Here is a 27,750-nt window from a genome sequence, read left to right as displayed (position 1 = left end):
CGAAAATCCTGGCCGATACTCTTATATCAGGGAGGAAATTACTGTCTGCTTATATTATCGAGAAAAATTCTCCTGGAATAAAAAATCTGAGAACCCCTGTCGGAAAGAATAGCGGGGCGTATGAGCGTACAGTCTGTCTCGGGTCAGTGCTTAACTTGATCGCAAGGTGGTAGCACCGAGTACGTTTTTCTATGCTTCTTCTGTAGAAAGGTTAGTGTCTGATAGTGCAAAATATGAACATTTGTATAATAAAATTTTATTGCCTTTTGGACCAATAAAAAAAAGCAACGCGGTATATTCGCGAAGACAGTACAATGCTACAAATAGATAAGAGGCATCCCTCCCACTGATGCAAAACAATTGATATTAGCAACTCTCGTCTCGATCTGGTATAACCTCCTGGTTATAACAACCAGCTACAATTCTTGTCACATTTTCAGCCGACAATTGCCAAAACGTTTTGCAAGGATGGCGTGTCTTTTGCTGAACCAGGAAAATGTGCATATTAAGATACCATCGGCTGACACTGTCGACGGTATCACTTATTACTGCATCGAGGTTAGGATTGCTTCGATCAAATGGACTGTCAAGCATAGGTGAGTATTTTCGATTCGTCTATCGTGACTTCATGTCCTTTATTTGCGAGAATTTCCGCAGATTTCCGGCGTATACTTCATCTTGTTTCTAATATCGTATTTTATCAAAAAAGCACTTCGGTTATAGCACGTGATCGTTTATCTTCGCTTTTAATATAAAGAATTTTGCAAAAGATTTATCGCACAAAAGAGATAAATATACGTTTACTTATTTAGGACTTATCATTTAGTCTAAAGTGTAGTAAAATTTAATTTGTTTCTCGATAAGTTCTTGACGATTACTATATTACACATTTACATTTATTATTGTCGTTTTTATGTATTAACAAATTTTGTCATTATACCATAAGCAATCAGAATAATTTAATACGTGAAAAGGAATCTTTACTTTTTGTATCTTTTTGTCTGTTTTCTTTGCAGGTACAATGATTTTGCAGAGCTTCACGATAAACTCGTCTCAGAGAATTACGTTAAGAAGGACATATTGCCACCGAAGAAGCTTATCGGAAATAAATGCGAAGCTTTTGTAGAAAAACGCAGACTGAACTTGGAGATCTATCTGAACGAAGTGTATAACTATTTAAAGAAAGCAATGCCTAGAGAATTAGCTGTATTCCTGGATATGCATATATACGATATATTTTTCCTACTACAAAGTATGGCTTTAGAGTTTTTTACAGAGGGTAATAATTTGTTACAAAAGTCCAAGACTTACAAGTTTAATCTAATACAGGTGACTATACGTAATTAAACCAACGATACTTATATTATCTATTATGCTTTCGATCAAGGTATAATATAGCCGTCCCCTTTCAGCTGTATGCGATCAGCGAGAGATTGAAACAACCCTGTCCACCGATCGAAGTTGTTGACAGGAAATATGACTTCAGTCACGTTTTGGATTTCAATTCTCATCTAACTGGTTTGATCGTCGAAGGGAGCCCAGAACCTTATAGAACCAGCAATATATATTCTTCCGCACTGTCCATCGAACTATCAAGTTTCAAAAACATAGAAGATCTAACTATCAATCAGTATCCAGTGGATAAAATATACCACATGGGCAACCTTCGGGACACGGTAACATATTTAAAAGTAAACAACACGAAGCTTAGAACTATCGTGGAATTGGCAATGTGCGAGGAAGTGCACAAAAATATTGAAAATGCGAATGATTCTCATGTCTGGTTCAAAGTCACTCACCTAGATCTCAGCGATAATCGAATAGAAGTTATAGACGAAGCGATTAAATTGTTACCTCAGATAGAATGTTTAACTTTAAATAATAATCTACTATCTGAAATTTCGAACGTCACTCTTTTACCGAGGTTGTCCCAATTGTATCTAGCGTCGAACAATTTCACAACTCTACCGGACGATCTGCATACGAAACTCGGTTATATAGTGTACATCGATTTGTCCCAGAACAAATTAACTTCGTTATCGAGCTTTTCGAAATTGTATTCGTTGGAGGGTTTAGACGTGAGTTGCAATCGTATCGAGAAGATAGAAGAAGTAAAGAATATCGGGCATCTACCTTGTTTGGAGAATTTGAGATTGACCGGAAATCCAGTGTCGACGATAGTCGACTACAGGGTGAAAGTGTTAGAACCGTTTGGCAAGAGGGCTGCAGATATCTGTTTAGACAATGAAAAGCCAAATCAGAAAGAACTGGACACCGTTTCCGTTCATCAAGCGTTACGCATTGCGAGAGAAGGAAAATCGCCAACGTTCACCGCATCGGATGCGCCTTTGTTCTCCGCGGAGATTCCAAACATATGCATAGGATCTGGTAAATTATGATTCCACTTGAAACGCTAAAATTCCCTTAAAGAACACTTTGATATGAATTTTTATAATTGACCCAAATTATTTTTGAAATACAAAAGAACCTTTTCATGCATTTAGATTTTGATGAAGCGAAAGTTACCAAGGATACCCATATACATTTCCCCCCTCCCCTCTCCCCGTCCATGAAGTGATATTACCGCGAGAATGACAATTTAATCGATTTAAATGAAAAGGTTCCTTTGTAAAGGAAATTAATATTCTATTTAAAACGGCGAACATCAGAACTATAGTTCTTTTATACGCTATTTATTATCAATCTATCGCGTCGGTGCTTTATATTACCTTTTAACATATGACGATAATCTAATCAGTATAATACGTGTACCAAAATAATAATCTATTATTTAATCTATTAAGCCTTAGATCGTAAGCCTTAGATGTCTTTATTCGATCTATCGATCAAATAATACAAAGATTTGAACGTCATACGGGGTAGTTAACCTGTTAGGTACGATTGAATTTTATGCTGGTCTGTTTTCCGGTACAGAGGAGTTTCACGCGAATTACGCGTAAACGACACGCACGATACGTAAATTACAATTTTTCTTAAAGATACGATGTATATACTTTAATAATTTACATTAATAATTAATAATACAATTGAGTGCGATATATTTTATAGCCCGATACGACACATAGACCCACGTCACAATTTTAATACTCATAGGCCAATGGTGTTTTTCAAATTGCTCTTCGTTTTTTATTTTGAAGCGACATATCGATCTAGAAAATTCCAAAAAATTATAAAGATACGGATCGGCTTGTCAAAATAATGGCACATCAAACAATGGTATATTTATTTTAACAAAAAGCAACGATCGATACCTGACACTGGTGTTATTATCAAAAACAAAGACTATATATTCCGTTTATATACTTTTAACATTGTGATAAAACATTGCGAGGGCAAAAAAAGTGTGAAGCAAGGCAAATGAAAATGATCGTTTAGTTTAAACTGTGAGCGAATGAGTCAGTAGAGCGAACCACTATAGTGGCGCGTCGTGATATAAAATGACGTACGCGAAAACCACTATATAGCGGCGCATCGTACCTAAGAGGTTAAAAAGATAAACTGTCTGTCTGTCTGTCGAAGGATAACGTGCCACTTATCTGTGTAAAAGTGAAATTCGCAAGATTCTGCTGTGTAAATAATTACTTTTAAATTGTATATTGCGTGTTATCGTCATATATTTTTTATACAAACTCGGAATGCGAAATAGAAAGATCGGGTAAATCGATGATGCGTGTTTATTTATAATTTATTATATCGAAGAATTTGGTTCGTATTAACGGATATGATTAACGTAGCGATTCTCAAACTCTATTTATACCTTGAGTAATAAGTGTAAGTAATTAGCAATTTAGAAATAAGAAAGATTCATTTTAGGAATCGTTGTTTCTATGAACAATGAATCATTTTAAACGATATTAATTATTGTGTATTCGTAAATGCGTTATTTAAATTGGCCGTATCATACGCGTATGATACAAACGACGATATTAAACGACTATTTCTGAGAAATCTTCGATTGGATACGATCAAGCGCAGATTTATTAGTTGTTATTCGTTGTTTAAACTTTTAAGTCGATGTTATTTTGAAAGGTGTAACGTGTTCGATGTAACAATTTTATAATGGTTTAACACAAACTATCTATATATGTACATAAGAAGATTACATATTTTGTTAATAAAGAATTCAAAATCAATAAACTGTGATAATTCGTTGGTAAATTTTTTGTCAATTTTTTGTCAATTAACGAATTATATCATTTTCTATTATATTCATTTCTATCCCGGATGAAGCAAGGAACTTGGAGAAATTAATTACTCTCTTTTAAAGTTTATCTTTATTTAAACTTCCACATAGTTCGCATTACCTTTTAAACATCATACGTATCTCGATAGTAGTAAAATATTCATAAATAATAATAATATAATATAATATAATAATAATAATAATAATAATAATCATTACAATGCTTAACATAGTTTAAGCATCCTCGTGTTATAGTCTTTTAACGTAGTACACCTAAAAACTAACACATACGTAAGTTATCGTTTTACAGATGATCGAAACTTTTCATTCGATAAACCTTGCGATGTACAGTTTTCGAAATTTCAAAAATGATTTTTTTTTCCTAATTCGTGCCTCTCACGAATCACGATCTATCAAGAGTTATAAACCTCGTGTTCTATCTTTCTTTGATTAAAGGCAATGCGTGTTTTCGAGAAAAAAGTGTTACGTACTTTGTAAAAGAAAGTGTCATATCAAAGCGTCGAGAAAGTCGGTAGGTACCAAAAGGAAGAATAACAACTTATCAAATATCTTTGATTTCCTACGCGTTACACGACGTCTACGCGTCGCTTATATCTTAACATTACAATCGTTAAATATATATATATATATAAATATATATATTTATATATAATATATGTATTCTTCTTTTCGTTGATCATAACGAACTACGATCTTCGATGCTGATTTTACCGATCGATTCCCAGCTGGTTAGAGTTACCATCGATCGATAGCAATCCTATAAACACACACACACACGTGTGTGTGTGTGTGTGTGTGTATCAAAGCGACAAAAAGCTGATCAAAAAAGACACTGCATATCAAACACCTATACAGTAATTTTTTTTTTTTTTATACAAAATTAGGCGGTTCGTTTGATGGACGTCGAATGCGCTCGTTACGTTCTACAGCCTCCGAATAAAGGATTCGTGTCTCATTGACGTTCGATTATCTCGTTTTCTACGTAGCTCTTTCAAGTTACATTCGTTCTTGGTCAAATCAGATAGTAACAGTTTCAAGAAATTCGCGAAAAGGGGCAAAATTTTCGATACTTTTTATCATTCGATGTAAAACAGTTAATTAGAACGAACGTTTTCGTTTTGTTTCCTCGAAGAGAAATACGCTTTCTCGTGCCATATTCGAGACTCGAGTGAAAAACTACGTTTCAAAATCGCGCGTGTAAGTAAGCGTGTTTCGCTGCGAACCTTGCTTTCCCGCTAGTTCACGTTTCGTACTCGTAATTTGTCACATGTTTTGTCTCGAAATTTGAACACCGAATGTAGAATCTCGATCGTCTTTCAATCAGGAAACGAAGAAAAATAAAAGAAGAGGCGTGGGGGGGGCGGGGAAACTGAAAAAAGCATAGAATTTATTCGATTTAAGAGGGAAGAACGGAGTAAATCGTTCGAGTAAACGGCGAAGAAGGAAACGGAAAGAAAGTTCACAGCGAAATAGCGGAGAGAAAAGAAAACGGAGAAAAAGGAAAAGAAGAAGGGATAAGAGGGAAGAATGGAAGAGAGAAATGAACGCATCGGGAATCGATGGAAAGGGCAGAAAGGGAGCGATCTGACGGACACACGAATCATGGAATTTCGAAGGGAGTTTTAAGAACCGTTTCGTCGTGTATTCGTCCGGTCGATCGGGCGTCTACTGGTGCGCGATCGGGATAAGCTTCTCGCCTGTGCCGATCGCCGGAAGCGGAGCCTCGACGGTGAGCACGCCGTCCTTGCTCAGCGAAGACTTGATACTCTCGGGGTTGGTTCCCTTAGGCAGTAGGAATTCACGGTTGTACTCCCTGTACACCGATTTGCTCTCTGTCTTCTCCTCGTGTTTCGCGTGGACCTGGACACGTGAAAATGAAAATTAGGCGATTTAAAAAGTAACGATTTTCTTCGATATACATGCTCCTCTTGTTCTACTATCTTTGCTCGTAGTTTCTTTTCTTTTGTTGCCTTACGGACGAAAAATATTTTAGTAGAAGCGAATCGACCGACATCCATTTTTCCGGGAAATCCATCGATTTTGTAGCGCGCATAAGCCAAGAGAAGGCCAAGAATTCAGGTCGTCGGTTCGATTAAGCGCGTTCGTATTAATAAATCAGCTAGGACAGACCCATTTCTGCGATCACGCGAGCTGCATGCTAAAAACGACCAACGTCGCTCCGCCCGTTGGTCAACGGATGCGATAACACGGAACGCACGAGGGTAGTTTTGGCAAGATATTTTATTCGGACGCTGTTATCCGTTCAAAATGTAAAGGGTTAAAAGCGAGATAACGTTGACGCGTACCAACTAACTAACTAACTTTCGATATTTATCTCGTCTACCATATAGTTTAGCGCATTGTCTAACATATAGGAGAGAAACGTGCTCGCTTTTCAAAATCGATCGTATCTTATCGTAGACACGTACGTGCGACTTACTAGGTACGTATCACGGCAGAAATTTTCAACTTTAGCTTCTCTGCCGTATAATGCGAAAATATCAAATCCGTAAACGTTATTTTCGAAGCTCGTAGGCAAACAATTGCCCGTTGAATAATTCAGAGTCTTCGTCGCATGGCGTGTTCGGAAGCGGAAAGGGCGAGCTTCCCTCTTCAAGCTATCGAGGGTAAAAAAGACAGAGGTTGCGTGTCTCGTAATATGGACGCGCCTGGAGAAAGTAGGTTATGGAAGGGGACGACGATAAAGTCGGAATACATGGACGTTTCGCGACTCTCATTGGCCGGTCGCTGCTACCGATCGAGACTCGTGATAAAACGAAGGTGGCGTGCAAAGGGTGGAAAAAGGAAGGAATCGAGGGTAAAATAATAAGCGGGGATGGGAATAACGGCCGAAGGGCGCCACGAATTCCACCTCCGTATCCACACGCGTCTACAAATCGATATTTAGAAAATTGCGTCGACTTTTCTCGATGGCTAACTTCTTAGAACGGTATACGAGAAAATTTAATCAATCGTGCTCCAATCGGTTTTGAGAGCAAAGCGCGACAAACATGGTTCCAAATTGCAGCTTTTTATCGCGGACTAACCATCTTCGCTTTATCCATTGGCCGCTATCGTCGGATACGAGCAACGCGAACGTCGTTCGATATGCAACGCGATTCGCGACATCGGGACGCCAAAGATTCGTCCCGTCACGGACGTAGCGATCGATCCACGGACGCGAAGGTTCACGCGAACAAATAAAAATTCGTTCGTAACGATGGATGTTTCTAGGTCAGCGGATACGTGCTTAGCGAATAACCACGTAGAATCAACGATCGATCAACGAAACGCGATATAACTCGGTCACGATTTCTTGCCGATATCTTTCTGTTCTTTTCCTTGGTCAACGATCGGAGCGGTTTTCGAGCTTCGTTGCCATCGACGATCCGAGAAGCATGCCGTGCCACCTGTAACGATAACTCAAAGGTACTTTTGCCAAGTACGTACGTACCTACGCGTATTCGCGTTCGCACCGCCCATTGCCAACGTTTCGCCATCGCTTTGGCGATCGAGCCAACGATCGTCCAACGATATCCGATACCTGCGTAGTTTCTGCGTAGGAACGATTTTTCTCGACGCGCCACGCTCGTTGCCTCTTTAGCGTAGGAAGAGACGCGTATCGCTCGATGATGCGTGTAGGAAATATGCCGACTAATTTTAGGTATTCCAACTCGAGAATCTAGCGTCAGTGCCAGCAACAACCAGGTATTTACGATTTACGCGAAGTACGCGCGGTATACGTTACCTATCTAGTTTCTTTCATCGAGAGATGTACGAGTTTGCGGAACTCGGCAGGATCGCGTGACCGCTTTCGTCCTTATTCCTTCTGTGTCGCGAAACGATTTTCGGATACCCGTCCATCAACTCCGCTCCGATATAGCAGCTATGCACGGTGCGACTTACCGTTCGGACGAAACGCGAGCGAAAATAAGTCTGTATCTCGGTGGAAAACTTGAGGCGAAGAAGAGAGAGAGACTCGCGCATTCTTGGATAACGACTGACAGTGTCAGAGGTCTCGATCAGCACTCGTCGAACGTACGACGATAACGTTATACTACGAAAGTTTTTCAAACATCGATGGCTTTGAACGTAAGGACAACTGAATTTTCTGAAATTATCGCGGTAGAACGCGAATAGTTTCGGCCCGAAACGTAAGAAGCGAGCGACTTTTCTACAAATTTCAAAAAAGTTACTAATCTCCCAGGTACGAACGATGAAACGAGGGGAAAAAATGATTTAATCGATCGTATCGTTTAATTATTCGCCTGAATGAAAAGTTCGAATTATTCGGAGGATCGTATTACCAGAAATCAACGCGTTTACCTATATCCGTTCTCGTCGATTTGTAAAATCGGACAGCAGCTAGCCGGTAGCTAATAGGTCTGACGGACGCGTTAAAAATAGACGTTGCATCAGGCAGCCGTGTAGCGTCGAATAACCGTGTTGGAGCACCGGTCATGTAAATATCGTGCCACGACAGGCCATTTCTTACGGGTTTTCGTATAAATGAATCTTATTAGCGCGTTACGTCACGATAGAGAACCGATACAGACTGCGTCATCGACGTATTTAGGTACTGTTACAAGCTCGCGCGATTTATCTCCTGTATCGAGCAATTACCTCCTCCGGCATCCTTCTTCTCTCGTACATCGTCGATTTTTGTAACGAACCACGTCGCGCTTTTCTTTCATTTTTACCTAGTTCGAGTAGGTAATAATAGGGTAGAATTCGAAATAACCTTATTCGTCGTAATTTTATATTCAATTTGATACATATCGATTTAATATCGATCGCGCGTCGTTTCGCAGTACCGATCGAGATGGAAACGTGAAAAGCGAACAATGCCTCTGTACGCGACGTTAGGAAAAAGCAAGGGAATAAGCGAGTACGCATTAGGCAACGGCGTTCTCCGGCATCCAAACACGCGAAAGAAAGTTTTCCGAAAAACTTTTACTCGCTTGCATCGCCAACGCCGTCGGGTCGTTCTCCTTAACCCGTAAGTAGATCGCTTTAGTTGCAACGACCTCGGGCACTCGTATCGCGGTAAACAAAGTACGCGATTACGATTCTGCCTCCGACGTACATCGTATATTTTTATTTCCGTGGCTGACAATTCTATACTCCAACATTTACGTAACATCGAACTTGGCCTTTCGTCTTATTTTTCGCACCAGTATTCGCATTGATCGATTAATTCGTTTTACTTTACCTACGGGTACTTGATTAAATAGTCTTCTACTCTTTTAACGTAAAATTTCCTTAACGTATCCAAACGGTTCGAAAAGCCGAGCGACAACGTACGCGTTTACGTACAGACGTAAAGGTCCAAGTTGTATTTTAACGGGCAGAGGCGTTGCACACGCGTACACGCACAAAGGGATACGCTTCGAGTACCTCTGTGGGTTCGGCGTGGAAAAATGCAAGTGCAAAATACGTCTGACCGCACCCGCGAGCAGGAACGCTCGCTCGAGAGGGTGGGCGAGGTTGGTCACGCTAATTGCGTTACGCGCACCGAGTTAACGAGCTGCGCTTCGGCTCGAGTCGAGGCTATGTCGAGACGATGTCGAGGAGATGTCGAGGTTTCGCGTGACGCGGTGCTCTCGTTCTTGGACCAATTCGATCCGTCCGCGCGTTCTCCTCCTGCCAACGAACCAAATAACCCGGCCTTAACCTTGCGAGAAGTCGAGGAAGGTCTAGCGGATCGAACGCCTCGTCGATACGCGTCGTTACGCAACTCGTTCGAGAGAGATCGCGTTTCATCGATCGAAGATGCCGCTAGACGAGCGAATATCGCTCTACGAGTCGTTCGAATCGGATACATATTTCTTACTCCATTCGAGAGAAATAATCGAGATGGGTTATAAAATATACACCTTTGTCACGCCGTTGCCACTTTCCAAAATCGTATACGCTGATTTGCTCTTGTTTCCCTTAAGCGGTAAAACGGCGTCTTCTTCTACAAGCTACAAACACGGGGGTAACGACAGAGGAGAGAAAAGAAAAGAAGAAGAGCGGATATGGTCGGAAGGAGGCAAAGATTCGTCGAGGACACGCGCGAGACACGGGATATACGCGCAAATGGAGGAGATTGCGGCGATAATAACACGACCGTCGCTCTAGAGCCGGAAGATCGGCCTGGAAACTCGAACGCTCGTCACACGGAGCGAGCGTGAAAGTACCGGTGGTCTCAACCTCCGCGCCGATTAGCCGCTCGCGCGGAAACCGGCTATCGCCATAATTCCATAATCGGAGATAAGTTGTAGCGCTTTGCCTTTTCAGCCTTCTTCGATCGGAGGAAATTTATGAAAAGAAGAAGAGAGCTTCGGAAATTATAGCGGCGTTATAGCGAAGAAATTAACGAATTTTCATCGAATCGCCTGTAACAAAACGTATATACAGATACGTAACATACGGACAAACGTAACAGCGTGCGTAGCTTCGCTATTAACAACGACCGTGTTACAACGTCGCGCGCACCGCACGTTCTAAGATCGATAGGTTTAACGGTAACAGTCACTCGGCGTCCTTAACGTTGCAACGTTACAAGGTTACAACGTTACAACGAAAAGAAAATTTCCTCTGGACAGCAGCTCGACTTACTCCGTCTTTCGTTAATTTAATACAATTACGAGATGCACGACCATAACGTTATTCGAGCGACGCTTTCACCTCGACTTTCTTGTTCGTAGAACAAAGAAGACAGAGTCGGTCGTTTAATCCGCTTCTTAATTCAAGTTGGAGTTTGGCTTCGAGGGAAGCGACATACGCTTTCTAGGAAATTAAATAGTCTGGACGGACGAACAATCGAACATTTGAAACAGGTAAAGATGTAGGAAATGAATCGAACCTTTGGTGATACACGGTTTCGAGATCTGACAGAAGATTCGTAGAAAATAATTATTCGACTACGAACGATCGAGAGACTGGAAAACTTTCAGCAACGCGTTTCAACGTTTCAGCGAATCGATGCGTCGAGCACAGAGCCGGGGAAGAGCGAAAAACGTGTTCCGGCGTGTCTGGCGTTGCTCTGTTCGGTGTTGCTGGAGTTGGTGGCGATATCGATCGGGCTGCTGGCCGTAAAAGACGAAAAGCGAAGGAGCAGCGAAGCCGCAGGTAATCCTAGACAGAGGGTAACCTGGGAGAAATGGCAAGGCGAAGGGAGACGCCGATGGACGCGGCTGGTAACTGGTAACTCGACTCTGCCACGGATCTAAGCTTTCCAACGCGAGGATCGTCTTACCGGATCCGCGAGGATTACGCAAACGACGACCAACTCGCTCTAACGACTCGACTCGGATGCGAATTCTCGATCGAATCTCTCCGATCTTTGCACGTTCCGGAAGCGAACATTTTCCACAACTATACGTATTGCAACGAGGAGTAGAGGAACCAGAGACTGCGAAAGCACGAACGTCGCGTTAATTACTCGACTATCTCGTAACGATTTCTTCCACGCTATCTCGATGAAAGTTATCCAAGATCTCTCCTAAAGGAAATGGTAATATATAGTTGATCGAGCAAAAAACGACAGACTCCTCTTATTCGCTATAAATAGACCGTGGTTCTTTACGCGTTTATAGAAAATTGCAAAAACGTTACGACAAGAAATGTCGTAATATTTCGTGCACGAGGTAAATTTTTACTTAGATCTCAATCGTCCGATTAACTTTAATCCGCGAAAAGAAACGCGGCCTAATTATAAACCTACGATAAATACGATAAATAGTAAATTTCCAATACCTTCGAAGATTCTGACGCGCGTTTACGCATTTTGCAAATTTTCACGACGTTGGCGTTCGGTACTCCGTCGAAGAATCTAAAATTTCGAACGTGCAGAAACGCGAGTAAGTCGCCGTGACTCAGAAGCTAAATATAGCCATCAAAATTTTGACATTGTTCCCGCTTCTGCTTCTTCCCGTGAACACCAGCAACGCGTAGAACGGGAGACGTTCTCGAGCCGACCATCGAGCTTTCGAAAGTCAATTAAAGCGTCGGTGTAACGCAAGACTCCTTTCCGGGCTGTCTAATGGCACACTCTCCTTGACCGAAAAAACCAAAGGTCGTGTTTTCTCGACAACTTCGTTAGCGACCCAAATTTTCGACCAACGCGCGTCCACCATAAAAGTGCACGTCGTGAAAAATAATCTCACACCTTCGTTGAATCGTTTCGTCGTGCTTCGATATAAACCTTTCTTCGATCGTACGTTTTCTTGAAACTCTACGCAAGCGTAAAATCGTCTGTACTTAATAATTGTTTCGTGCTCTAGCACCGTTACAGTTACTCTTATTACCATGCTCGTGTCATCTTTCGTAACGAGTTTCTCGTTCGCTAAGATAAAACGTATTGCTCGAAAGAACTCTGTTACAACGATGTTACGCAACTAGCATCTTTGGAAATAAGGCAGTTTCTCGAAATGACGTTAAGAAACGGGACCGATTCGATTAGATAATTTTCTTTCGTCTCGCGTTTTCGTTCTATCGGCTTAATGGAAAAGGCCGATAAAAATAAGCAAGTTCGAATACACCGATACCAGTAACCCCTCGGTCACATCGTATCCCGAAGGCAACGTTCGACAAATTAGGATGGTAAAGCGAAAACGATTTGCTCGGTACAAGGATCCCAGCACCCATAGCAGCGTTCGCGGCCACTGAAACAACAGCCGCGTCGAATCTATACAGATTATCGAGTATTGCAGATCGAAAGCGAACAACATCGGTGGTTATGGAAGATCGATCGGGTCTATTCTTGTCGGGAGGGAGACGATCCAGTTGCCAGAAACGGGCAAACGTACGACGCCACGCCACGCGTTTCGCAATCGTTTCGTCCGAGTGGCCGCTCCACCGCGTTCCTCGTTCGAACAAAACCGCTGAATAAACCGGTCCCTGCTCCTATTTATCCGAGCACGAGCCGTACTTTATCGAGCAAGCATGACGTGATCGTGCTACACAATAAGCAGAGATCGCATTCTTCGCTCGGTCCGGTGCTCATCCTTCGGAACGCGTCCTTGGAGCAGCCCTTTAAGGACAGTGATACGCGAGCAGAGTCGACCTGAATTCACGGTAGACCTTGACCACGATAAAACCGCGGTCAACCTGTTTCCAGACGGCAGCCGCTCTTTAAAATGCCCCCTTCGAGCGGGACCGGTTAAGGAAGATGGCGCCGATTCACGCTCGTTGCTCTTTACCGAAAAAAGCATCTCCGCGCGTCCCAGAGACGCGTAATGGGCTAAGATCGCAAGCAACTCGCAGCCTGTTTCGTTATGCAACGCGATCGTTGCATCGTTTCGACGTACGTATGAAAAGCTAGATGCTTTGGCGTTCTCGATGCGGGACTCGAAAGCTTTGGAAAAGTTGACGAGGAAAGAAAAAGAGAGAGGGAGAGAGAGAGAAGGGGAAACGGAAAGAGAAGTTAATCGCGTTGGCGCCTTAATAACCAGCCGTCTCCGTGATTGTCTCGCTTCGAGATCCGAGGAGTGAAAAAACAGAGGGTCGACGTTTAGCAGAGCCAGACCAGCTGTTTAGCGAGGAAATCGGAATAAAGCCGTCCCTGTTCGTGGGTGTATACACTACACGGTATACGCGATCCTCCGTTACTTTGATCTTTCTCGCATCGCACGCCGGCAGACTATCACGGTGCAACGACCCTACCTTCCCAGTTTGCATAACGGTAGGATTCGATTTTTCCACCGCGTTCCTCGAAAAGCTTCGTGCGCCTTTCGCGCTGAGCTAATCTTTCATGCCGCTTTCCACTTTCGTCGATGTAAAAAATTCCAACGTTTATCGGATTTTAGAGAAGCGTAATCCCTCTACTACGATAATCGAGTTTCGATAGAAAGAAATTCGAATTTTTCGAAAAGCCAAAGTCGAGGTTAAAGCGGCAGTGACATATCGTTAAAAAATAATCGCTATAGAGCGCTCATAACGGCCCAACGTTATTCCAAGCCGTCGCGGCGTGACGAGCACCGTAAACTTATTTTTGGTGCGAGTTATTTCCGTTCGGGTCGACGGGAACGCCAGCCAGAGAGAAGAAACTTGAACGCGCGCACGAGCTTCGGAGAAAATTCTCAACTCCTGTTCAAACCTCCTGCGTAAATTTTTCTTCTTCTTGCGAGTACCCTATCGTCGTATCGAAAATCTCCTTTCGTATCGCGTTTTATCGACCGACCAGACGCACCCTACCGTTCCTTAGTATCCGTACGTTTTCGTCGATTTCTAATTACTTATCGCTTCTTAATTTTCTCGTCGTAGATAGGCGACGAATTTTCTACCGTTCGCGATTCCAAAGACCATTCGCGTACTTTACGAAACTTGTTTACTCGAGATAGTTGGTATTTCTTGTTCCGCGGTTTCTTCCAAATCGATCGCTTAGACACGAGTGTACACTTTCGTCTTCCTCTGTATGCAAGGGTGAACGATAGAAAAACCGTGGAACATGGAAGCGGCGAGAACAGGTAAATATTTGGACAGCGTAAGAAACGTATACATCGCGTCACGAAACGTTCGGTTGGTTAGAAAGGAAGGTTAAAGAAGACGGAAACAATAAACAAACGAGATAGAACGTATCTCGACCTGCGTCGTTCCTGATCGATTTAAAAAATACAAAGAGGCTGCTCCCTTGCCGCCCTTCTGCCAAAAAGTAGATTCTCTTACATACGCGTCCAATCAATTTTTCAAGAGCGTACACGTTACGCGTATTCCAGGGGAAGCGAACGAACAGTAACTATAGACGAACCAAGAGATTGGCTAGCCGCTACGCGAGCGACGCCGGACTTAATTACGAAGACGCGCGGCGCGGTTTTAAGCAACGAGAATTGCCCTTACGGGCAGTTAACACCGGTGGAGCCGACTTCCTGCCGGGAAGTGACGTAACAAGAGCAATTACAACGTTCCACATCGTTCATAAAGAGAAGCGAGTAAACCGGCGTAAAAAAATTCTCCGCCACTTCCTGTTCGCCATTCTTGGCCAGACGTGCGCGCGAGATATTTCGCGTCGCCGCGTCGTCGCCGTCCTCATTTCCTCTCTCGTCGCGTTCGAAATAAACTTTAACGAACAAGAGTCCCATCTTTACCGTCGTTCGTTAGATTATCATCTATGATCTATCGAGAAGAGCCTTGGAAACGCGGTGTTGTTCGATCGATTTTCGACGCGACTCGTCGAGAAGTCACAGTCACGTTCTACGTACGTATCTAGCCGTACGGCGCCGATTGCATAAAACAACGGGCCAGATTCGGCGGTTGCCAAGTTGTGCAACCAGCGGCGTTAGAGAGGAAAATATGCGCGTACCACGACGAGTCGCGGACGTAACAGGTAACTTTGCGTTTATATCGGATAGCCGAACGTAAAATACCGTCTCTTCGAATAAACTTTTAACCGTACATCGTACCTTGAAAATATCGTACGAGTTTATCGCTATCTACGCCTCTTTTTAAATAAACCACGAAGGAAAATAAATTTACGCGAAAGACCCAATAGCAAACCTCCGGACGGTTGCGCGTTTTCCACGACGAAACGAATAGGAGATAACGCAACGAGGCACCCTATCGACGCAGAGAAGAAGAACGCAAACGGTACTCACCAGCAGCTTGTTGTCCACGGTCTTCACAACGATTTCCTCCGGCGTGTACTGCGAGACATCGAATCGGAGCTTCAGCATTTTGCTGTCACCTTCGTCCTGGATGAGCGGGCTGTTCAGGCCATCGAGCCAGGCCGAATCATGCTGCGGGCTCAGAGAACTGCTGTTTTGAGTGCTCTGCGTCGTGGTGCTGAAAGGTACAACACGACGAATCGTCCATTATCGGTTACGTTCTTTGTCTCTGTAACTTTTATCACGGTACAATCGTGAACGTTTGGATGACGAAGAAAGGTAAACAAAAAAAAAAAAAAAAAAAAAAGAAAAAAGTAAAAAATGAAAAAGGAAAGACATAAAAAGAATATGCGTTGTCGACGACGATGCGATTGCGACCGAAAACAATACAAATGACAAAGGAACGCGTCTCGACGAAGACTCGTTCGCCTACGGATGACCTGGGTGGTGTGGTGTACAGTTCGAGAGAAACAGAGCCTTACCTACGATGATAGCGACGATAGCGACGATGCAACAAGGAGGAAACAATAGCAAACACAACATTGATACTGACTCACGATTCACGACTAAAATCGTGCGCATCTACTCTGACTAACGATGCGACAGATCGAGAAACTCGATCGCTATAGCGTGGCACACGCTCGCCGGTCACGATGGCGTTTTGCTTTCACGAAACACGCGACAAACCTCGCCAAAAGCAATCGTTACGATAATGTTACACAACATACTACGCACGCTACCACGGCACTCGAGTTAATTCGTTCACCAAGCGGTTAATTGTTTGCCAATGCAACTACGTGAACAGTCTCGTGCCCGTTACCTTGTACAGCGTTTTCTTGCCGATGATGGCTTACGGTTAGCGGTGAGACAGCGGTAGAAGAAAGACACAGTAGGTACAGGGGAGTAGTATGGTACGTACATGGAAATAAAATTTGAGACAAGCGCGCGAGCCAGCTGTTTCGATGACGACGCCAATTTCGGCGAGCGAGTTTCAGCGGCAGAGTATTTAGAATTAATATCGACGGCGAAAAGTTTACATCGATCGATAGGCTGAGTAGACGCCAGTCGATAGCAAAGTTAGCAACAGGTTCGTTATTGGCACGATCAGCCAAGTAACTGGCAACTTTCGATATTCGACGCTCTCACGCGACTCGAGTATCGAGTTAACCTCGCGAGAAACGTATTAATTTAAGGATACTCATCCGCCATGGCAATATTAATTCGATACGTTCAAATTTAACCGCATTTTCCCTGTTTTACTGGAAGAAGCCAGTACGAAAAAACGAACGCCACGAATTATACCACGAAAGAGTATAATTACATCGAACAGCAAGCCGCCGATTCGCGTTTTTTACGCAAAGATGGAAAACAAAATTGCGAACCTCTACTAAGGAGAACAGGGACTAGACAACTATTCGTACGTTAAAAAAGAAAAAGAAAAAAAAAAGGAGAGAGAGAAATCGTTGGTTTTTTCTCTGTGTTTACAGTAGCGTCACCTTTTGAAGCTGTCGAATGCGGACCGCTTTGGCGGTGCTGCAGGGTCGACCTTGTCCCAACCTTCGGTCTTCGAGGTCGTCGAGGTTCGGTGTTCACTGGTGCTCGTGTGATGTCGACTTCGAGTTAGTCACCAACGTGCCAATGCAGAGAGCCAATCGGAAGGCGAGACAGAAGTCGAGCAAGGGGGAACAGGGGACATTAATATTTTGTTAACTTCGGTGGTTAGTTTCGTACAGCCGCGTTTCTCCTCGCCGCCAATTTTTCGTCTTTTTTCTCTTTCGACAAATTTCCGCTGTTTCCTGGCGTCAAACGAATGGCGTCGTCGATAGCAACTTTGTTCTTCCACCGGTCGATCATAATCGTCGTTATCGTTGCTAAAATAAGCGAGAGACAAGGGGGGGGGGCGACGGCAGACACGGTTGGCCATTTCTTTTCAAGTTGTATCTTTAATTGGCGCTTTAAGCTTTAACGAAAGAACGAAGGAAACAACTGGACGTTCGTGGAATAGTAGAGCAAAGTAGAGTAGAATAGAGTAGCCGGCTCGGTTTGTCGCCAGGAAACAGTATGTACAAGAGGAGTTCCAAAGAAGGTCCATTCCCAGGATAAAATTGTTCCGTATTTACATACGAAAGAGGCGTAAGAATAGCGCTGCAAGTTACATCTCCGCTGGTTATTTGAAAAACCGTTTACAGCGTGTCTCCAAATAGATGGCACTCTTATTTAGAACGTCTGTGCTTCAAGTTGCAAAGCGATGTAAAACACGTTGCTCAACGCTGCGAACGTTACCTAGCGGTTCCCAAATTTGTACGGAACCTCGAAACGATAAAATTCAAAAATTGTTCGAGCGAAAATTGGTCGCATACTACTCGATCGTGGAATTCTAGGTAAACAAGGAAGACCGCTTCTTTGGGAACTGCTGATGCGATCCGTTCGTTAACGCTTCGTGTCACTGCGGGTTACACGCTGTTACATCACTCGGCAATTCGGCAATTAGGTAGGCTAAAACCAAGTATCCGCATCATGCCAATCAGCCATTAAAAATTACTTTGGCGAGCCAGCAACCGATCACGGTTTACATCCTGGCGGAAAGATCTCGACCACGGAATTTGCGCTGCGTGCAACGCGCTGTACATTCGTAAGAGAAAAAGGAAACGTTTACCAATTTGTATAGCTAAAGGTATCGCTAGAAACTCGAACGTCCGATCGTTAAAAGCGGCCGAGTACTTGAGAAAAGAGAGCCGAGACAAAACGTCGCACGAACGTTTTTAACGCGTTCGAATATATCGGTACTTTGTTCGACTCGACTTCTCGGTACTCGAATAATCGTCGAATTAACGCTGCTATTAAGAAGATACGAGCTGCTCTTTTGCTCCGTCCGTTGTTTTGTCCCATTTCCGAACCAACTTCGTTACCGATCGATGCCGCACTAATCGCTTCGGTGAATCGACGTTAAACTAATCCGTCGAGCCTCGTCACGAATCAACTTATCCAGCTTCGTCGACGATTAAATGGCAGTACGATGCGAGTCTCGTAAAACCGATAGCCGGAAGTTACGGGTCCTGTACGCTTGTTCGAGGAGGTCGCCGACCCGCGGACCTTTCTAAAATAGCGCGCTACGGCTCTAACGTCTCGTCGTATTGCCCTCAAAATTAGCCCTCCGCTGTACTCTACCCTTGCACGTGAAACGGATATCTGTTTTAGAAAGTTTAATAATAATCTTCTTAACGGTACGTGTCGTCCCGTCGTTTCGTCGAGCTTTCGCTATTCGCCGTTTCTTCGCCTCTTCTTTGGCCGTTTAGTCGAACGTGTCTCATCGAATAGAACGGACGGCTGAGAAAGAACCCGTAAAGCGAAACTTTGAACTCGTTTCAACGCAACGTACGCAAATAACAGAAATGTTTCTTTGGCGTCGCTGTTGTCGGATAATTTATTATTTCTTATCAAATCGCGACCATGGAAAATCTTGCGAACGATTCGTAACGATCGTGAAATCAATATCAGTCTCGAAAATCTAGCTGATAAAAAATTACAAGTATCATTAAGCTGTATTAGGAAATAACGTTCTGTTTTTTTCAGATTTTTATCGTAAAAAGCCAACGCGCTTGAAAACAACAACCGAACAGATATACGTATACGGAACACGTTCGACGACCAATCTCTTCTATTCTTAGAACAAAATTGTCTGCGATAAAGTAACGATTTCAGGAAGAAAATGTCGCCGTATCCTGTCACGCGACATAACTCGCGAAACGGTAGAAACTGCACGATTCTACATTTCGCGTTATGTACCGCGTTGTACGAGCGTTTCCTCGACCATCCACGTTCGTAGGATTCGAAGAAATATTCGATGGATCGCCAACTTGGATGTCTCGCGTCTGAACTCGGAAAGCGGCTTAAACTCGATGGCGAAAAAAGCTCGTTCGACGACCTGATGTTAAAGGGGATCGAAAAAGGTAAAGAGGAGTGGTAGATTTAATGGGTGGTTCGTTGAATGGCGGCGGTGGCGGTGGCGGTGGCGGTGGCGGTCGGTCAGCAAAGTAAGGGGGAATAAAGAGAGCTGTTTCCCTTTAGCAAACCTGTTTCGCGCGAAACAAAAGCGGGTTCGTATCGAAAAGATCGCGATGTCTGTCAAAATGTCTTTCAGACGTATAAAACGCGCAGGAAGCGTTCTACGAGACGAAGTACCGAGAAGGTGGCAGGAGAAAGGTCGTATCTCGTTGTGGCAAGTCACGAGAGGCGAACCGTGCCGAGCAGGATCTCTCCAACGCGGAATCGTTTGGCTCGAAAGGCCACGCGATACGTCACCGACTCGAGATCGAACGCGACCGCGACTTTCCATCTAGTTGTCGCGTTCCATCTTCGACTGCATTTTCAAAGATCTTTTCGCTCGATTCGCTCGTTTCGTCGAATAGGAGAAGATTCGTTTACCGCGTACCATCTCTAACGCATCGAGCTCAATGACGACTATAATTTTATCGCGCAAAGAACAAAGATAAGACAGAGGACACCCGATTTATCCCTGGCAAGGATTCAACGAGTTGATCGTAAATTTCTCAGTATGGAATGTAGATGGATTTGTACTTGGCCTAGAAAGACTGCTTGAAAAAAGATCGATGACTAGCGCGCCCGAGATTGCCAATAAGTTAATCGATTTCCCTTCTCCTTGCCTCGATCGATCGGGCCGCGAGTAAATCGAAGAACCGAACACCGACAAAGTCGAACCAACTGTACGTCATTTTTCCTATCAAGTGGAATCTATCCATTTAATTCTTTTAAATTATTCTTGCCAAAATTTGATCGATCATCGCCGTCCGACTGTACGGAATGACGCACGAAAGCGTTTGCAACATTCGCTGGCATTAGCAAATACCGTAACAGAAAGATACACGTAACGTCGATCGTGTAACTATCCACCGTGATGCGACAGAACGACTGCTTTTTTCATTACGTTTTCGCATTACGAAACCATGTGTCGACCAATCGACCGGTTAATTCGATCACAAGCAACAGAAGCGAAAACGAAACGATAGATCGTTCCGAGTCTGTACACGTCGCATACAAATTTCCCGCGGGACGAGTAAAGCGAATGGGCAGGACTGATTTGAAACGAAAAATCGCTGGCTATTTCGCTGCTTATCGCATTAAGCGTGCAAGATATCCATCGATAAATTCCACGCCAATACATACGATACGTATGTACTCTGCGTACTATCCGACTATCGACGACGCGTTTATTCGATGGAAACGAAAAATTCCAAGGAAAATTACGCAGCCAGAATACGATCGCTTGCCTCCGCAGCATCGCCAAACAACTTCCTCGTTGTTGTCTTCCTAACGAGTTACGCGTGCATATTAGCCAAGCATCGCGGCAAAGGAATTCTCCGAAGAGGAACTCGCGTACGGACTGTGAAACGTTACGATCAACGTAAATCTGATCGTACGTAAGTAGCCAAGTTTCGAACATCGATTCGGCACGCTGCACCAGGCATCATGCATATAGAAAATGAGTTACGCGGCCGATTAATTCTACCGCGATGATTACACGCGCGCAACATCTTGGATCCTACGCGTTCGGCGGATCGAACGCCGTGTACGTTTCCACGAAACGTTAGATCGAATTAATTTCATGCAACGTTCGTTGCTATAAATAACTCGCCACTCAAATTTCCGACAACTTGCACGAGTAATTACTTGGGATCAAAGAGGATCTGGGAATTTGTTTGAACGATCGGCAAGTGGCTCGGCGCGATTATTACGTACTCCGAGCTTTCAAGAAATCTTCGAGTTGTTTAAGGAAATTTAAGGGGAAATTAGTTTTCGAAAAGTCGGAAGCTTCGCCGCTCCTTTTCTTCCCAACGACTGGATTACGTTTGCACGATTTTACGTTAGAAGCTCGTGCCTGGTTCTTCTCTTGCGCTCTTCTTGCTCGTTCCAAATTGCTATCCAAATTGCCAAACGTACGAAATTACATCTACTAATTACGTCCACCGATCAGTAACGAAACCGATTCTGCGACAACGCAGTAAATTTCAATTGCCTACTGCGTGCTTGTGCTCTTAATTCGCAACTTGTCCATCGATAGCGTATTGCTTCGTCGTGTTCTCTGGTCACTCGATACTTTTTCCTATGCTCCTTGTTTCTGTACCTTGATCCTCGAGTCCCGATAGCAAAACGGATGAAAAAGCAGAACGGTCTGTCGTAGATGATTTTATAATTCGCAAGCGATATAAGCGATCGACTCTCGGTTCTCTGCGCTGATTCATCCCTCGCGCGTATTAGAAAACATTTTCGAAAGCTCGCGGCAACATTTATTTCGAACGATACTTGTCTATTTGTGGCTAGGCCGTCCCTGAGCACCGATTACGTCACCAACTGACCACGTGACTCGTCGGACCTCGTAACTCGTAATGGTCCATATTCACCTCCCACGGATCGACCGACCGCGACGCGATCATCTGTCATCGATTCCGGGCACCTGCTGCCCACTCGCTAACCTGATTACGTCGAAAAAAAAAAAAAAAAAAGTAGGGTAACCTTCTTGGAGGTGAATTTTTTAAGCTACGCGGTACAGCACTTTTCTAAATATTTATTCCACGTCTTAACGGTAGGTGGACGTTTCGAAAATTTTCTAATTTTCTAGAAAACAGGATCGTTCGAGCGATTGTCGAGCGCTATTTTAGGAACGCGCGGCTTGCTCGCCTTCCGCGTGTTCTCGACACGTTGCTTCGATGATTTATAAAGTTCGCAACGGAGCAACGGAGACCTCGATGGGCAACCTTCTCCGCGTTATTTTAAAAGCTTCTGATGGATTTCCGACGCTTTCGTGGTTCGCTCGACGACGCACCGCCGACACCTACTTCGTGCTCGTTGGAACTCGTGAAAATTCGGCAACGTCGGTAGCTTCGTACAGCGCAAAAGGAATCGCCGTTGGAAAATCGAAAAGAGCGTAAAAAGATGACCGTTGAAACGATCGATGATCGATCATAGTAGTTAATAGGTATAGTAATCACGACGAGCGCCTGGAGCAGCTACGATAGAAAAAGCAGCTAGACGAAAAATGCAACAAAGACGAAAACCGATAGATTCGAAATGAAAGCATACAAAGTACGCGAGCGCTTACGAACGAGTCCTGGAGGGAAGCCAAACGATAGGCGTCAAAATGCAAAGCTGCGTTTATGCGTGGTCACCTACCGAAGTTTGATCACCGTTTTGTGATCCGGCGGATATGCATTCCGGTCGACGATCATGGTGATCCGCGTCGATTCGTGAATCAGCAAATCGAATCGAAAAGGTAGAGAGAAACGATTTGCTATGTCGCCTGCCACGGAACCAGAAAATTACTGCGCAAAACGTTGTACCATCGCCGTAAGCTCCTCACCTTTTCCGCACGCTGCTATTACAATTTAGTACACGGTTGTGAGTGGGGAACACCGATGCACCGTGTCACTGTCAAGGATGCGCGTTGACGCAACCGACGCTTATATCCTCTCTAATGATCGGCCGTTGCCGGTCGGACAACACCGACTCGCTCTAACGATTCGTTAAACCACGCGCTTACCAACAGAACGCGTTTTCATTTTTTTCGTCTCTCGTTCTCTCCCTGGCTTGTTTTAAAATTAAAAGTCCAAAGAACAACGATTCGCTTTAACCAGTCTTTAAACGAAGAGAGCACGAGATTGGATCGTGTTGCCACGGTCTTTGGATTATCGCGAGGATACGTTACCACTTTTAATTACAAAGTACAGAATCTTAGCGAACGTGCGTCATAAGCGTTTTCCAAGCACATCGTTGTCGCGTTAAGATTCCGCAAATATCTGTCACGAAGAAATTTCAAATATCTCGGCTGATCGTAACTCGGTAGCGGTTGTCATCGAGCGCGGACTATCGGTTGTTTCAAAATGTAGGAAACGAAAATGCAAAGTATCTCTCGGTAACGAGAAGAACGTTTCTTCGTGATGCGATCAGACGCGATAAACTACATATACGTGTAACGAGATTGCAGGAAGGAGCGTGTTCTTTGTCAGTGCGATGGGTCTCGTTAAACGACCACCTATTACGCAACGTATAGTTTCGACTAACGACCGACGCACGACCTGCGTTTACATAATCGTCCATTATAATCGACGCGCGAAAACTCGTCGCATCGTTCGATTTAATTATAACGGCCGTTGTAGAATCGCTATCGGCTAATGATCGTTGCGCGCAATTTCCAGGTATTATCGGCTGTTATTGGATATCGTGTAATTTCTATTTAACGCGTTCGTACGTATACGTTTGCGATCCGACTGCTACACGACGGAGAAAAGTGTAGAAAACAACGATTTACACGCTTTATTTGGCTTGCTTAATTTCACGAAAGCACCTCGTCCAAAGCATCGAAGGCAATCGAGGCACGAACATACCACTGTACGTACGTATATTCATCTTCCGATCGAATCTAATTTTACGCTCACGCGATCGAAAGCACTTTTCGAATTAAATCATTGGCATGCCATTTTGACGGCCAGCAAAAGGTTATTCAATCCATTCCTGGTTTTACGAGCGCATAAAATTCCACGCCTCTTTGTTCAAAGGCATTTGTGAAACCGCCCCTAAAAAAAACTCAAGAGAAAAAGAAAAAAAAAAAAAAGAAAAAACAAAACGGTTAAAAAGGAACCAGAGAGGAACAAATGGATGTAAAACGTTAGTGAAAACAAGTAATTCAGCCAAATGTACATCAGCTCCGGCGGAAAAGTGTTTTCGTGCAAACGCGCGAGATCGTCGATAAAGTTTGAAAAACGATGAAATTAGCGGTAAATTCTAAACGGCCCAAATTTCCATTTGCCAAGGAGGAATCCGCGGAATTTTGGTCGTGGTTATTTTCCGTCGATCGGGCTTCCCCCGAACAGGGAGCAAGAACGCATTACCCAGGCTGGCTAACGAGAATCCTCCGAAATTTGTGATCGACGGTGAACAGCTTCGTGCGATATAATTCGCATGCTTTTTTTCTTACCATCCTACGCATCTATATTATCGTTGCATTTTCCCCGTGTTTCGATGTAGGGTTCGACTGCTTTATACTTTGAGAAGAAGGAACGTCAAGTGGTTGTAACAGATTCGGTAAATGATTCGATTTCCTACCGCGAGTCCTATATGTTAGAAGATGTTGATTTTCGAATAGTCGAGTAATAAATTTAGAACGATGCTTCTATAATTAGTAAGTTGAGCGCGTAGCGGGCAAGCATATCCAAGATCGAACAGGCCTTCTATTAAAATAACACGACTGTCAGCTTTCGCGGTGTTGGCATGCAAAAACTGTGGCACATGGCACGCATTCGGCGCACGATCCACAGCGAATTCGCAATTTATTCTGCGTGAATTCCGATGTAAATGTTCCGAAGATTCGACCAGTTCTCCGATAGACCAAAATATCAAAAATTTCCCAACGAGATGCCCGAAACGTTTGTTCAAATATTCGATAAAGGATTACTGAAAACTGTACGCGAAACACGTTGAATTGCGAATTACGCTACTACCGTATACTCGCAAGGACAAATTTTATCGTAATTCTTTGAATTTTTCCTTAAATTTAAATATCGTAATTTCCAGCAACAGCTCCCCTATATTTGCTTGCCGAGCATCGTAACGAGCAATCGCTCGGAATAATCAGCGTTGCTCTCCACCGAGATTAGAATTTCAAATGCGCCATACGCCAGAAACAACGAGAAACGTCCGTAATGAAGCGTACAAAGTGTCAGGAGACCCGACTGTCCGCGTGTTTCAGGATAGCCTGTACACCAAGGCCAGGTGTAAATTTTCGTCCAACGAGATCGTTTGTTTTTCGTTTATACCCTAGCAAGAAAGGCACATCGAGGGGGTTCTCCTCGCGCGTTCTTCATAGCGAACGCACTGACGAAGCCTCTATAAATAGCGGATACGTTACTGAAATACGTGAAACGAATATACATATGTACGCGTGTACTGATGAAAAAAAGTGGCAGAGACGCGACCTTAATTTACACTTACCGCGATCAACACTACGCTTTCGTTTCGTTATCACGCGCTAATCAGTATACGTGTACGAATCAAACAACTGTCAAAGCAGCGCGCTTTCTCGCCACTTATTCGAGAAATTCGTGTACGAAAGCCTTCCGTGAATTTCTCTTCGAAATGCCCAGAAAGCAACGCGATCGAAACTTTGAATACATATATATATATATACATATATATACATATACATATATAGAATATATAGAACTATATACAATAGAACTTTAGAAAGAATAATATCTATCCTTTCTAGCCATCTTTGTTCGAGCGTCAAAACTTAGGATTACGTTACTTTTGTACCACTCTGTATAACAAAAGCAGGTAGATGCGCAGATAGGCGAGGTACCTTCGATACAGCGTTATGCTAATTCGCGCTAAAAATCAACACATTGTTGTGCAACCGGGCAAACATCGATCCATGGAAAAAAATTAAACGACGGCTATTGGCACACTGTCGCGCATCTTACGACGTGGCCTGAGTGTTTATGGTTTACGAGTTCATCGTTAATTCGACACTGAACCATCGACCAATCCATTTCCGCGTTCGTCGTTCCACTTTCACGAACCAATTCCAACAAAGTAGCGAATAAATATAATCAGAGTTCGTAATTTATATCTCACGCGGATGAGTTTTCATGGTCGGCTAAATTCGAAATCGTATCGCGTTGTTACCGTAACCCGATCCACGATAAAATTGATCGATTCTATCGGCCGACTTGAAAAACAACTTTGCGACCGTTCGATCGTACGACTCGAATCGAATGCGTTTAAACTGACAATCATTCTGTCGAGTATGTCTTTAATGAGAATAACATTTTATAACAAAAGTGCAGCATCGATCGATTTAACTCATTATCTATCGCGAACACGAAAGAGATCAAAAATGAGGATAAAGACATTTTAATGTTTCTTGTTTCTGCAGCGTTAAGCCACTCGAATTAATTTCAATAACGTCAGGCATCGATTCTCTCCTCTCCTTTACCGTTGGTCTTTATACGATGAATTTCGTTCATGATATATTGTAATATTGATCGCTCTTCTGGAAGGAGGAACGGCACGTTTGTATTCGATACGATGACTATGTAAACAAGAGCTTCTAGAACGCCATGAAAAATAAATACCGGTCCTGTAATCGACGTGAAACGAGACGTAAATTCAAATCCAAGTAAATTTTAAATATATCTATTCTTAAAACTCCGGTACATTTTAGATCGCACAAATTTAACGCCTTTCAATAGTCGTACTTTTACCTAAAATAACATTAATACGATCTTCTTTGACGATAGCTTTTTCTGGACTAATTTTCAATCCCATAGTCATCTTATCTCCGTCTATCCGTGTTTCAAATATTGTCCCACTTGTATCAAAAGTCACGTTCGTAAATATTCGTATTTCATGTGCCGCGTAACATTTATTATTGTAAGAAGGTTGAAAAGAATCTTAGCTCGGAAATTCATCGGAATGAAGGAACAGAAGAGAAATCGTGCCGAGTGTACGCGTGTTAAAAGGTTAGGTGCGTCTCGGTAACAACATACCTGGTGGTGCTCTTAAAGAAGTTATTGCTTTCGCGATTCATCAACTCGCTACGGAACCGTGACATCTCGTCCTCCATCTTTCTCATCTCGGCGTCGAAGCGTTCCCGTATGTTGGAAAATTCGGTGTCGATCACGCTGAAGTCACCGAGCTTGATAGGAATATTGCGCTTGATGCCACTGTCAGCCATGATTTCTGCTTCGTTCACACTCGTGTCTCTCTACACCAAAAGCCACTAAATGAGATGCTCGCTCGTATATCAACAACAAGCACTACTCTCACGAACGATCGTTTTTAATTATTGCGAATATTGTTCTCGGTCACGTACAACCGCTCTGTACGTTGTCTCGCCTAAGAATGAGCGCGGCTCACCGAATG

The 27,750-nt window shown here is 43.5% G+C and overlaps 2 protein-coding genes across 5 annotated transcripts; one reads left to right on the top strand and one right to left on the bottom strand.

Annotated features, from left to right (window-relative positions):
- The first annotated feature begins 89 nt into the window (after positions 1-89).
- LOC126915107 (nischarin) lies at positions 90-5,096 on the top strand. 2 transcript variants are annotated; one of them, XM_050719514.1, is made up of 4 exons: positions 90-210; positions 441-596; positions 1,017-1,329; positions 1,413-5,096. In XM_050719514.1, exons 2-4 carry the CDS (start codon positions 469-471, stop codon positions 2,397-2,399), a joined length of 1,428 nt encoding a protein of 475 aa, XP_050575471.1. In that variant the 5' UTR covers positions 90-210; positions 441-468; the 3' UTR covers positions 2,400-5,096. The 2 variants fall into 2 exon arrangements, with proteins under 2 accessions (XP_050575471.1, XP_050575470.1); XM_050719513.1 differs by having other exon boundaries at positions 143-596.
- LOC126915144 (heat shock protein beta-1) lies at positions 4,277-27,750 on the bottom strand. Of its 3 annotated transcripts, none has more exons than XM_050719578.1 (4): positions 27,375-27,750; positions 17,310-17,426; positions 15,805-15,991; positions 4,277-6,085 (listed from the first exon to the last, which is right to left on the bottom strand). In XM_050719578.1, the coding sequence occupies exons 1-4, from the start codon at positions 27,560-27,562 to the stop codon at positions 5,891-5,893; spliced, it is 687 nt and encodes a 228-aa protein (XP_050575535.1). In that variant the 5' UTR covers positions 27,563-27,750; the 3' UTR covers positions 4,277-5,890. The 3 variants fall into 3 exon arrangements, with proteins under 3 accessions (XP_050575535.1, XP_050575538.1, XP_050575536.1); XM_050719581.1 differs by lacking the exon at positions 27,375-27,750 and adding an exon at positions 23,002-23,187; XM_050719579.1 differs by lacking the exon at positions 17,310-17,426.

This window comes from Bombus affinis, chromosome 4 (genome assembly GCF_024516045.1).
Source record: "Bombus affinis isolate iyBomAffi1 chromosome 4, iyBomAffi1.2, whole genome shotgun sequence".
Taxonomy (NCBI): Eukaryota; Metazoa; Arthropoda; class Insecta; order Hymenoptera; family Apidae; genus Bombus; species Bombus affinis.
This window is presented reverse-complemented; position numbering and strand designations above follow the sequence as displayed.

Excerpts from the sequence above, each read along its gene's own strand:
- LOC126915107 (XM_050719514.1), top strand. The coding sequence starts at position 469 with ATGGCGTGTCTTTTGCTGAACCAGGAAAATGTGCATATTAAGATACCA. Across the intron at positions 597-1,016 it reads AAATGGACTGTCAAGCATAG|GTACAATGATTTTGCAGAGC; the intron begins GTGAGTATTTTC and ends TTTTCTTTGCAG. Across the intron at positions 1,330-1,412 it reads ACAAGTTTAATCTAATACAG|CTGTATGCGATCAGCGAGAG; the intron begins GTGACTATACGT and ends GTCCCCTTTCAG.
- LOC126915144 (XM_050719578.1), bottom strand. The coding sequence starts at position 27,562 with ATGGCTGACAGTGGCATCAAGCGCAATATTCCTATCAAGCTCGGTGAC. Across the intron at positions 17,427-27,374 it reads TTCTTTAAGAGCACCACCAG|TCGACATCACACGAGCACCA; the intron begins GTATGTTGTTAC and ends ACTAACTCGAAG. Across the intron at positions 6,086-15,804 it reads CCGTGGACAACAAGCTGCTG|GTCCACGCGAAACACGAGGA; the intron begins GTGAGTACCGTT and ends TCACGTGTCCAG.